Source organism: Trachurus trachurus, assembly GCF_905171665.1.
Source record: "Trachurus trachurus genome assembly, chromosome: 14".
Taxonomy (NCBI): domain Eukaryota; kingdom Metazoa; phylum Chordata; class Actinopteri; order Carangiformes; family Carangidae; genus Trachurus; species Trachurus trachurus.
Genome location: NC_139903.1, coordinates 15,195,384 through 15,208,613, shown reverse-complemented (window position 1 = coordinate 15,208,613; position 13,230 = coordinate 15,195,384). Strand labels below are relative to the sequence as shown.

The 13,230-nt window shown below is 40.1% G+C and overlaps 2 protein-coding genes across 2 annotated transcripts; both read right to left on the bottom strand.

Annotated features, from left to right (window-relative positions):
* Window positions 1–219: 219 nt before the first annotated feature.
* chrdl2 (chordin-like 2) lies at window positions 220–6,569 on the bottom strand. Its single transcript, XM_083986321.1, has 11 exons — window positions 6,451–6,569; window positions 5,889–6,001; window positions 5,643–5,736; window positions 5,382–5,527; window positions 3,730–3,823; window positions 3,234–3,295; window positions 2,426–2,594; window positions 2,115–2,303; window positions 1,864–2,037; window positions 1,383–1,475; window positions 220–1,286 (listed from the first exon to the last, which is right to left on the bottom strand). Exons 1-11 carry the CDS (start codon window positions 6,515–6,517, stop codon window positions 1,153–1,155), a joined length of 1,335 nt encoding a protein of 444 aa, XP_083842447.1. The 5' UTR covers window positions 6,518–6,569; the 3' UTR covers window positions 220–1,152.
* A 645-nt stretch (window positions 6,570–7,214) lies between these two features.
* spag7 (sperm associated antigen 7) lies at window positions 7,215–11,658 on the bottom strand. Its single transcript, XM_083986373.1, has 7 exons — window positions 11,526–11,658; window positions 10,317–10,384; window positions 10,123–10,211; window positions 9,946–10,030; window positions 9,725–9,814; window positions 8,538–8,691; window positions 7,215–8,436 (listed from the first exon to the last, which is right to left on the bottom strand). Exons 1-7 carry the CDS (start codon window positions 11,608–11,610, stop codon window positions 8,321–8,323), a joined length of 687 nt encoding a protein of 228 aa, XP_083842499.1. The 5' UTR covers window positions 11,611–11,658; the 3' UTR covers window positions 7,215–8,320.
* Window positions 11,659–13,230: the final 1,572 nt, after the last annotated feature.

Below are 13,230 nucleotides of genomic sequence, written 5' to 3'. Positions count from 1 at the left end.
CAACAAAAAACGTTTTCAAGCAACGCCTTCAAAAACAACCATGAGCTCAGATTCCCATGCTAAGTCCGTCTCCAGCGCATATTCCCACTGTCTTACTACGAATGACTTGATGCAAATTATTCCAACACCCGTGAGGCCGTACAGCGTTAAAGCATGAAAGCTGCATCTAGAAGCAAATCAGACAAAAAGATTCTGGCTGGTGTAAAACACTGAGAAAACTTTATGGGTTAAAATCGTGAGCAAGAGGTACAGAGTGCATTAAGCTACATTACACAACAATGACCACTTTAAAATACAAATATTTCTGGTATGTAGAGTTGTAAAATGTCATTAGGCTATAATAACAAACCAAATCCTGCGGCTGTATAAAAATAGCTACAGTAGGTCTATATTCAGAAAGAAAAAATCTTAAAGGCTATTTTCTCACTTACAAACACACAGTTTTGACAAAAGCTGTGCATTTAACTCAATGCCTTTTGCTACGTCATTCAAAAACAACAACATTCAAACAGTCAAATGTATATACACAAATCAAACAAGAACCAATACACTTTAAATAAGGTGACAAAACCTCCATTTGTATTTACAATAAATATGTTGATCATATAACACCCTTAAAAAAATCCCTTGACATTCTAGTAAGAGCATGGCCCGTCGCCCAGTATATTCAACAATACACACTGCATCCATACACTCAAGCAAAGGGTTTGCTTTAGAGATACTGATCCAAAAATGTCCCCAAATGAAGCTGAGTCTACAAAGTCTGGACCCACAGACTCAGAGCTGGATACTGAGACTGTCTCCAGACCTATGATGCCCATCCACATTACCGTTGTTGAATTCTGTATATAGCTTCAATCTAAATCCACCTACTCATGTTTGAATCAGCAGAACTATCGTCCAAGTTTGAGACAGTTGCCAACCACACTGCTAATAGCCCGTGTTGTTAAACCCAAAAATGAACAAATAAAAAGATGTGATGATTAAAAGGTGATGGACGATGAGGTATGAATTAACTGATAAGCAACAACAAGCAAGAAATTCCACAATTATGACAGGAATGATGCAGGACACCCAAGTGCAACATGCGTGACTGAAGTATGTGTGTCAACCATGTACGTTTGGGGGGAGTATCGATATAAAGAGAAACTATTAGGGTGAACACAGGCCTTCAATCTGCGTGGGGTTTAGGAAAGTCACCACCTCCCGAATGCCGTCTTCACAAATTGTGGTCTGAGGAGCTTTACTCAGATTGTCTCCCTCCTCTTTAAACTTCCTCCATGTCTCTGAAAGAAATGAATTCATACACACGACATACTCAATTAAATAAGATAAAGTAAAACATAACAAATACATTCATCATGAGATCATTTTAAACAAACCTTCATCAAGTGTTGTAAGCATTGTGTAATTTTCTGGATGATCCATAATATCTTTTCTTTGAACGTCACCAATTTCCATTAATTGTAAAACACCTGTATAAAGAAAAACCCAAATGACAATCAAACACATTTCGGAAATATTTTTTGAAAATACTCTTATTTACTTTCTTGATAGGTTAAATTAGAAAATTGATACCACCCTGATGTCTGCACACTAAATACACACTATAACTATGGTCAGGATACCGGAGCTTAGCTTAGCTTAGCATAAAGACGAGAAACACAGGAAAACATCAGCACCATAATGAGCATGCAACAGCCCACTTGCTCACAAAAACAATTAGTTATTTAGCTGCTTTCTACTGTTCTCGCTCGCTTAGAGAAATGCATCAATCTTCTCATCTTATTGTGTGCAAGAAAATGATATTTCTAAAATGTTGCACTATTCCTTTAATACAGGCACCACCAGTCGATGCGTTACCTTCTACAGTCTTCCACACTTGCACTTCGACCTCAGCAGTGCTTTGTCTTTCAACAGCAATGATCCTCATTGTGTTGGGCGGGTCAACTCTCAAAGATGATTCCACTTTATACACCAAGAGGCTATTTTTATATCCCAGATAACACTGTGTCTGGTTACTCTCAGCTTTACTCTCTATACAGACAAAAACAGAGCATTAATGTCATATCACAATAAAAGCTTCATTATGTTATGAGTAATGTTGACTATACCTGGACAAGTCTTGCAGCACTTTCCTGCTGATTTCATAGGATGCTGGCATGGATACTGGCTGGGACACGTGATGCGTTTGCAGTCCTGGAGACCATCAGTACAAGTGCACAGGATGCATTCCAGGACCTTCCCCAAAACTGGGTGCCACATGTCTCCATGAGAGTACGTCTTGCCATTGTATAAACAGGCTGGGAAAAATGGAAAACATCTGATCTTTGTGCTACATATGGAAACGATCGTAAAGTTGTGAGGAAGATGTCCATAAAATCAAACACCTATAAAGGATCTTTCTGTTTTGTCAAAGTCTCACCTCTTTGGTGTTTCCTCTGCAACAAAATCTTCACAGTGGTCTCTGAAGCCCCTTTGAGGTTAAGTTTACTCAGGCTCAGGCCTCTGGGAGAAGTCCTGACCTTGGGTGGAGTGGCACGGTCAGACCGCGCCTTGTTCGGCTCTCCAGGACATTGGTCGACTGAATGCCTCTGTTGTAAACAAAGATATAATAAAACACAGTTATCTTTCATCAGCTCAGCTCTTGGCTTTGCTTCTATCTTCCCTCAGTAATAGCTGAACAGCATCATATGTAGTACTAAATCAAAAAGGTTCACAGTCTGGCTCCGGATCGCTGAGTCACTGCCCACGACTCTGATTTTTTCAGTAATTTAAATAAAACAACATTGCAGCTCAGTCTGATTGTCAGGCCAAATGGTCCATAAATCCAGAGGGAAAGTCTTTGTCTTCAATTATCATAGCAAGATGGATGTTTCAGTACTAATCTGAATAATGTGATGCCAAGTTGAGCAAATTATCCTGGCGATCCTTAAGGGAAAATAATTGATTTGCTTGTCCTCTTGCAGAGGGAGGTCAATGGTCGGGCTCAGCCACGGAGCGGCTCCCCTGAAGGCTGCAACAATGTGTGTCACGTTCAAGGACACTTCATACGAGCAGACACTTGCCTGTGAGATTTGAATCCAGGCCGGTTAATTAAAGTGCAGATACTCAACTACAGCTATCTTTGCTGTATTTCACTACATTTAAGTATGTTTTAAAACACAGACACGTTTCATGTTAGAACCATGTCTAATATATGTTATTTTCCCAATATATCAGAAACGACATACAACGCCTCTGTTCAGCTGCTGGTTTCCATCCTCAGTTGAAGAGGAGCCGCTGGTGCCATGATCTAAGGAAAAGAAATCCAAAGACCAAGTATGTAAGTAAGTAATTGTAATTAACACAGAACACTGGGACTCTATGTTCATTTACATTTTTGCTGGGCCAAATCTAAAATATACTGACCTGGTATTATAACTAAGGATATGATAATAATACTGTTCCACATTTAATCAAGTCATTTATTCAGATAATGTGTTGTTTTTAACCAATACCTCAAATTAATTGCATTATATTAAAACAAAATAAATTCATTACATTAAGTATCAAGTATTCATTTGTTTCTATCTGCATATTGTAAAATCTGTGTCAGAGAGAAAAAAAAACATTCCTAATAATCAGCCGTGCACTCCGCCCTGATCTACAATTTAAATTCCTAAAAAAAAAAAGATTCCAGGTCAGAAACAGAGCAAAGACAGTTTCTGGAGTGTGGAGTTTGACTACCTTTACACACCAAACAGCAGGTATCTGGAACTGAAAGTGGTGAGGAACAGATGATTGGTTGGCATGTTTTCAGAGCACAGAAGATATTTCCATTCTGAGAAAAGAAAGGGAGGGAAAACTTTCTTATTATTTTTTAATTTCCAAGTACGTGCTCCAGAAAGTGAGACCTTAAGTTCTCCGGTGCTTCTGTGGGCCTCGTCGGACCTCTTTACCATTCACATAGACTCACATTTACAGTATATGACTTGGAACAAGTCCAAAAATATAATCATAATGTTGTTTGAGAGCTACTCCTCTTGAAATATAAACACAAAAACACAATGAGACCTAACATTTATTTGGCTTTTGTCCAGAGTAAATTGCATTTTCCATCTCCACACATGGACACACTCATGCACCAGCACTGGCAGAGCTGCTACAGTGCTGTCGACCTGCTTAATGGAAACAATTAAGAGCTGAAGGACACTCGAACCAGCAGCCCTATGAATAATGGACAACCAGCTCTACTACCAGAGCCGCCTCATTGCATCTCAGGGCATTTTGAAAAATTCACAATGAAAGCTAAACAGTGTCGCAGCAAAAAGCAAATCTGTGAGCAGGTCCTGAACAGAAACTGCTGTAACAGTGAGTGCAACAAGTTACAAGTGACTAAGAGATAAATGAAGAAATGTGTTAAGATAAACATAATTTGTTCTGTTCAAAAATGTATACCATGAATCATTTTTATGAGTTTATTGTTATGCGTTCTTGGAGACTTAAAAACATCTGTTAATGAACTCCACTTAACAACTCATAAAATGAATTTCTCACATCATGACAGTGCCAGGGTGATTTCAGTGTTGGCTTCACTTCCCATTTCATCTCCATTATCTGCCTTTTGTTTTCCAAATTAAAACTTTCATCCAGTCCCTTGTGCCAATCACAAACAAGCTAAGCCAACACACAAACCGCAGCAAGATCCTTTCACCAGCATATTTAGAATTAAATGAAATTCAACGATGCATTTCCACTTTGATTGCATATCATTAGCAGCGGGAAGTTTGAGGGCAGAGATACGCCTCATGCATATGCAGTAACATTATTAACGATGCCAATACACACAAACACACACACACAAAATGAATTGCAGAAAAAACAAAGAAGATTTCTTTAAATGCAAAGGTGGCATTCAGGTGATAGAGCTGCAGCGTTCATTAGGCCTATTTTAAGACTCTGATGGGAATAAACACAAGTTTCCTTGCTGTCAAAAAGAAACTGTGTTGTGTAGTTTGAAGATTTTCATTTCATGCACACCTTGTAATTAAAAGCAGCTTTTGATTCACCCACTTTAAACTGTGCTTGGATAAGTTGTCCCAAAAGTACGAGTACTGAGAGAAATTCATGAATATTAAGTGGGAAAACATCTAATTAAAAACATTACTTCTGGCAAAGACTGAGGTTTTTCAAATGTAATTCTGCTGTTATTCTTTTCCATTTCCTTCTATTTTATTTTCTTGGCTCTGAAGGACATGATAAATTTCCTTTTGTGACTTTCACCACATGTATGGCTAAAATTATAGATCTTACATTCCTTTTACTCTCAATGCATTTGGGATGTGATAGTCTAACACACCCTGACTGAAAACAAAAGGAGTAAATGATGTGTAACTTACAGAGCATGTGCACATAACGCACTGATTGCTTTGCTTGGATGGGAAGAGGTCGTGCTTAGTGAAGGTCTCCCCCGGCTGATAAATGCTTCCATTATACCTGCAGGATTTCACCGAGGCTCTCAGCCCTGCAGGGATCCTGGGCTCATCTGAGGGAGGGGGGGGGCACATCACACAGGACAGGGGGCTTTGAAGTCACAACCAGAATGGATTCTGTCAAAAGGTTCAGAGCTGGTGAGGTGTTTAGGGACAAGAGGGTCTTACCTGTGCATCTTGGACAACACTGCTGAGGCTCAGCTACAGGGTTTTCACATGGCAGAGTCGGACACTTGATTGTGTTACATTTCACATGGCCCGTCTAAAGAGAGAAGCAGTGGAAGTTTAAAAAGCACAGCTCACCTTCAAAATCCCCATCACTCTCATGTCAGAGCAGAGTAGAGGCAGCTGGATAATTTTGGTGTAATATTCCTTTTGAGTGACACGATTAGCAGGATATTAACAGTGGGTTACCTCTGTGCAGACACATCGCATGCAGAACATAAAGCCGAAGGGCTCCAGGTAGGGATGCCAGCTGTCTCCTGGGCTGTAGGTCTTGTCTTTAAAAGTACACACCACCCCGGACCCTGGGTGTCAAAAATGAGACAGATGATCCATTGAGAAACTCATATGGCGCAGATAAACTAGCACGAAAAAAACAAACATGTGAACCAAAATAAACATTAGTCAAAGGCACTTTGTCAAAGCCACAATCAGCTCCAAGCTGTAATGCACACTAGAGGAAAACAGTGGAAACTACAGATGCCACTGATCCCACTTGAGCTCATAACTATTCAGACAAAAAGAAGATTGAACTTTCTGTGGCTTCTGTGACAGACTGAGGTGAATAACTTAGACCACAAAACACCAAAGTTGTGTTTAAAGCAAGAGAGGATGTTGGTATTAAAGTAAGAGTTCAGCTTTGGCTGAGTCCGACAAAGTTTTCCTCACTTGAGTTACATTTTCACGCTTTTCCTTATTTTAAGCCCCTTCACGTCAGATTAGGACAATAAGCATCAGCAGGGTCTGGTCTTACCTTTCCGGGGTTTTAGCTCTGCATCTGCAAACCAAATGATGAAAAGGAGCAAAAGCATGGACTTCATTTTTTTCACATGTGCGTGACTGAGTCTTCAACGCGCAATAAATATGTTTCTGCAGGACAGAAACTACAGGACAGTGTGAAACGGGGATGAAAAAAAATCCAACATTTTCTTAGTTAATCTCTGGCGCCTCCCTCAGGACAGAAACCTCATAAACCGCAGGGATGACGGCGGAGTGAACGCATGACCTTAAAATAGATGAGACAGAGTGTGGCCAAATAAAGCCCACAAATCCACATTAACCCACACAACACAACATTTTTGTCTGCTGGCTGTCAGACTGTTTTATACAGGTACAGTGTACTTCATTAGAGCCACTGTCTCCTATTACATAACGTGTTGGTGGGGATTCAGCTGAATAATACTACTGCAAAGTCAACTCTATGATTATGTTTGAGGTGGTTGAACTCTGCCCCCTGCCCCTGGACTTTAACATTACTTAATAATATAATATATAAGATCACCTATACTACATAGGTGATCTTATATATTATTTTCTACAGCATTAATTTATATCTAGAATATTTATCTTTGGTGAGAGAAAAGCAACTTTTCAATTCTTCTGTATGTCTTGTCATACAGAGAATTGACAGTAAAAATCATTAAATCTTGAATCTTAAGTGTTCTTGTTATGTTTCTAATTCAGCCAACAGTAGATTGTCTGTGCAGAAATGAGGGCAACATACAGGCATAGGTCTAATACTGTTCTCCATTTATTAACACACAGGGTGGGGAGGATAAAACAGTGCAAACATGGTAAAATAGACATTAAGATGTCAAGAAACTTTTACTTAAAGACATGAAAAAAGACAGAATAAACCTTAATGAGCCATATCCCAACGAGGAGACTGGCCCTCCCGCTCCTTACTATGATCCCTATTGAAAGTCATTGCATGACCTGAAAATAAAGCATTTACCTATGAGTAAAACAGTTTAATTCACAGTCAGTGCAGATGTATAGAAACAAAAAAAAAACGTAGACATAATCACAAATGTCTAAAACACACTAAAAAAACGGGGTTCCTCTAAAGATGGAGGAAATGGCATGCTTCCAACTTGACAAAGTTTTTATATAGGTTGACATTAGGAGGGGGGAGGGGGGGGGGGGATTCACCAAACCGAACCAAAAGCTGGTCGAGAGACATCATCGCTGTTTCCCTTTTAAAAACTGCACTGGATACTTGGAACGCTGTCATTGTGACTTTGCTTCGCCAAAAACCTTGTTCTCAAATCATCATCCGGCCTGGCAGAAGCTGAACACTGTAAATATTGATTATGATAAAAATGTCACTGAGGACTATAAATCCATATCTGCATCAAAGACATTAATCACTGCCAAAAAAAAAAACCTTAAAAATTTATATATATGACGATAACGGGTGTTTTTATGTGGCTGAACACTGAGACACTCATTTCCTGTTTCAATAAAAAAAAGGTTTCTCATACTCTTGAGTTTCCAATCGTGTGTGAGAGAAGCTTGATAACTGACAGAAGGTCACAGACTAATGTTATTCATGTATAATAATCCACCTCCTGGATCAGACGCACCTGAGCATCTTCCACTGAACAGGATTTCAGCACAGACTTGGTCAAAGAAGAGGAAAACACACAGGATTCAATGCCTGTCATATAAGTTATTGAAGTAAAGGATATTGCATTACAGATTGAATTAAGAGTGTTCAAACAGACACACTAACACGCCCGCACACATATACACACACACACACACACACACACACACACACACACACACACACACACGCACATTCCCACACAACAGTAGATAGAGCAGAAACAGTTGGAGACTCAAGAACTGCTGCTGTGAGCTCCTGTGTCGTCCTCTCGTTTCTGACGTTTCTTCGCTCTGATTTCATTCATGGCTTCCTCTATAGAGCGAGTGTCCCGCTTGTTGGCCACCGGCACTGGGGGGATGAACATTCACAACATCATCAGTGAACACACATGTTCAGAGGGGGTGGGGGTCCAAAGTAAAACAGTGTTTCTATATGCAACATTAACTCACCACAGCCATAAGCACTGTTGGCCTCTAGTGTGTGCGCTGCGTCTTTAGCAGCTGAGGTGCCAATCAGGTGACTGTACTTGTCTCTGTAGTTTGAATTAGGAGCTTCTGTCTTCTTTGTCTGACTGGACTCGGACATTTCCTGTGCAGCCTGCTCCTGTAGGGACACAAAGTCAGGCACGGTGACGTCACTCCCTAAGTCTTTGCACTGTCAGATATTAAGATACATGGAGAAATATTCTTGGGATTAACCTGGCAATGATATTTAAAAAAACTAAAGAAAAAAACAACAACATATGTTCAGAGGCAGCTGCTTCAAATAGGTGAATTAATTAACATGGCTTGTACTGTGCTACACTGGTACTGTGTGATGTGCATATAAAATACATCAAAGACAAACAGAAGTGACCTCTACTACTAACCCAGACATTGAAAAGTCAAAGCAGTTTGTGAAACACACAGCTTGTCATCTGATTGTATTTCTTAATGCTCCACTGAAGGAACAGGTGTCTCCTTTGTCACATTTTTCACCTGTTTGACTCTTGATGGCAGCTCTACAGAGAAATGCTTTCACTTTCATTCTGAGATCAACTATTTCATGGTGCTTGTTTGACATTCAGCTACTAATTGACAGGAATGAGAGAAATGTGCCATGATGACAAACAACAACATGGAACCAAAGGTTGCTGATTTTATTGTTACACAACACTAGACGTAGTATGGACCAAGGTTATTATGGTTTTAAATTTCTATTTAGTTTTAGTTAGTTCCACAAGTGATTAAGCAGTTTTAGGTTTTTTTTTAGGTATTAGGAGAAAGATGAACTTCCAAATTTGTGCGATTTTTCCCTTTTAGTTGCATCCCATTAATGTTCCCATCAGTCCTCATCAAGTTATATTATGTACCTGTGGGTCGTACTCAAAGTCGTCCCATATTGAGCTGTAACGTTTTCTTCCTGCAACTTTAGCCATCTCTAAGAAAACTAAGCTAATATTATCTGCAATATTGATTCAGTTTATTTTCAGTTAGTTTTGCAATGTTCATTGTAGTTTTTATTTAGTTATTTTTATTGCAGTTTACTAAATTATTGTTTCACTGCTAGTTTTAGTTTTAGTCAACTGTAATAACCCTGGTATGCACCACCTAAAACTTTAGTTAGCCTAATGCAAAGAAAGAGCATCCAGTCTTACTTTTAGTCTTCGCCGCTGCTCCGCCAGTTTCGGGTCCCACTCCTCTCCTTTGCGATAGGCTTCCAGCTCCTCATCTGATGGTGCAAACTCCTGCCACGGCATGAGGTGGAAAACAGCCACATTACTCCTCCTCACTGCATTTCTCACAGGCTGTGCCTAGCAAGTTGTTTTTTTTTTTTTAAATATGTGAAAGACTACATGAAAAAGTTTTCAGTTCAGACCTTCTTGAAAAGCATAACATAACGACTCTCTTCGTCCTCTCCGAAAGAAAATGAAGTCAGGCCAGCCACTTCTGCAACATCATGTCTACGAGACAGAAAGAAAGGACACATAGTTGTGAACATGTGACAAAAAAAAACAGTTTCTTACTTTGCTTATGTGAAATACTGAATACTTACAATATACTCCTCTCAATCTTCCCCATCGGGTTGTATTTTCGTTTCTGTTGTGCACTGTCTTGGATGAAATCTGACACTTCTTTCTCCATCTAAACAAAAGATGCAGGGAGTCAAAGTCTGTGTCATTTTGAATAGTCCATGTCACAAAAGCTCTGTGCCATTTCTAAATCCAGTGGGTATTTCGGGGGTCTTACCTTCTTCCTGAACTGTGCTTTCTTTCTTTTCTCATCCTCCTCCATCTTCTTGAGTCTCGCTGCTTGCTCTTAAAAGTACAGAAGTTGGAAGTTTTCATGGGGATTTGTTTGTATTGTTGTATTTTGTATTGTGTCTGATAGCGTTTCAACTTTCCATTGTCAACAACATAAGATCATGCAGACTTAACTCAACCAGCCTTCTTATATTTCTAAAGCCAAACTTTCTGCAATCCCAGAGCCTCATTTCCAGATTGTTCAGGGCTGGAGCTCAGAATGACTCAGAGCTTATTATTTGTTGCATGTGACTGTGAGGAAACGGCGTCAGATGTTTTATTGGTGGGCCTACCCATGACGTAAGAGTTGATTTGACCACTTTGTTTTAGCTATGTGCTCACAATGACTGCAATTTGGATAATGTTTTGTAGGCTATTTGTTACAATACTGTACTCCACCTAGATACAGTGCTATAGGTTTGAGATCAACAGACATGAATGAATTATTAAGTATTCCCAGTTTCACATGTTTTGTGATGCTGCATTTTATATTTATATATATATTTAAAAAAAAACTAAGCCAATGTTAATGTTTACATTACTGCTGATTGAGTTTAGTGGAAACTTTCAGTAGCATGTGATGCTATGGGTTGACCATGTGCCTGTGGAATTGATGGCTATTAAGCTTGACATCATGTACACATATTTATGTACATGATTCACTTTTATTTAACCTCAAATAGTCTATTTCTCTTTAGGCCCCATACCCCGAGCTGATGGCGAGTAAAATGGTTTAAGTCTAAGCAGCATGAGGATAATGAGGGCAGATATCTGAAGGGCAGAGCACTGAGAGTGCGCAGAAATAACTTCCCCCTGCAAGCTCACATCCAGGAGGAGGAGGCTGCACCGCATACACCGGCACTGTCCGCTTACACAGTGGTGCGATAGGTTTGTGTTACAACGACAGCAGCTGCCTGTGGTCCAGAGTCCAGACTCTGTCCTCTCATCCTGCAGCGCTACTGACCGACCGGCAGCAGAGTTTATACTTGAAAGCTCAACGAGCCAATAGCAGCACCGGAGGAGCGCTCGTCGTCGCCTGTCCGTCTCTTCGGTTTTATTTTTTACACACTTCCCAGTCTCATATCCCCGCCACTACATCCGCAGCTCCAAACTAACACACAATGAGGTTTTATCAGAGCAGCTAAACTGAATGTACCTCGAGCCTTTCGTCGGCTCTCCTGGTCTCCGACAGTCGGAGGCTTCTCCATCGAGTTTAAGATCGAGCCCAGGAGGTCCGCCATCTTGGAAGTGAGAGGGCAGACGGTCCGGACTGTTGTTGTTGTTGGCTGCAGCCGGACCGACTGCGCATGCGCCCACGACCACGCTTCTCTTCGCGTGGGGAAAACGTGCAAATAAAACATTTGTCGCCTCCTTCTGTACCGGAATGTTATTACACAATGAAACCACAATGTGCTATCTATCTATCTATCTATCTATCTATCTATCTATCTATCTATCTATCTATCTATCTATCTATCTATCTATCTATCTATCTATCTATCTATCTATCTATCTATCTATCTATCTATCTATCTATCTATCTATCTATCTATCTACAGTGAAAAGGGGAACAAAGTTTAATTTTCATTTCTTTTTCTTTTTTTTAGGGGACTATTTTTTTGTCCCTCTTGGCCTATCTATGTGCTACGTCATAGTTTCCACATATTTAGGGATCTTACAGTAATGTTAGCCTCCAAAGCCCCCTGTAAGGACACACTACTTTAGGAATATCACTTCTGAGCAAAGTGTATAGATGGTGTGTCTCTCAGGTTGAGGTATCACAGACTGGATAATGATTTGTTCCTTGCACATGGTTTATCTGTACATGTCGGTGTGTGTTAGGAGAGAATAAACAAGCAAACAGACATCTTTACATAAGCACTAGGGGGCATGCTATACAAATACATGTCCATGTGTCCATGCCTTGTGTTGTTATTGTTTTGTTAACAATCCTCCCCTGCGTCACCGGAGCAGTGTGTTTTGTGCAGTTTGATTGTGGTTTCACAGCATCAGCAATAACACATGAACTACTGCCATATTCAGATGTGGGCAGAGCAGTGGACGAACAGAGGGCAGCCCTGAAAACACAGTGGGACAGAATTGTGCTGCTCACTGTGTCTAAAAAAAAAACAGATTAGTTCGTTTTTCATCTGTAATAATAATTTTTGGAGTCCTTTGTGGTCTATGTTTATTCCTCTGTCCAGCCACAGGGGTGTATGTAAGTACAATACCAAAGAACTGTCCCTTTTCATTCAGATGTCTGTGTTGTTCAACAGTACAGTATTTGTATCTCTAAACCACATTGACAGGAAATGACCGCAGCCTATGGCTCTTTGATAAATACCTAAAAGCAACCTCATATTCTCAAGAAGGTGCAGCTGTTGACCAAGCTATGTGAGCTGATAGTCCTGACCCTCAGCCCTCAGACTCCCATCATTCAGCGATACTTTGTTATTGTGATTTGGACAGAGCACAACGGACTCCTCCCCCGTGGTTGAAATGCTGTATAAATGCAGCATCAGCCTGTCAACAGCAGTGTCTGAAAGCTTATTGGTACCCAAACATGAAGGGACTGAGCTTGGTTCTCCTTGTGCTTCTCCTGATGCTCGCTGTCGGGGAGGGTAAGCAATGGATACACGCATTTTCTTACTATGTGAGATCAAATCAAGCGAATCATGATATGACAAATTCTCAAACTTCATTGTACTCCGATGGGGCCTGTTTGTGTGACTCTGAGGTAGTGAAACAAATATGCAACAAACAATTATGAAATCACAACATGACTGTCTTAAAGTAATTTAAAATGTGTTAACTTTTTTATAAGGTTCATGGATTTATTGCGATTATAGTTTACAAAAATA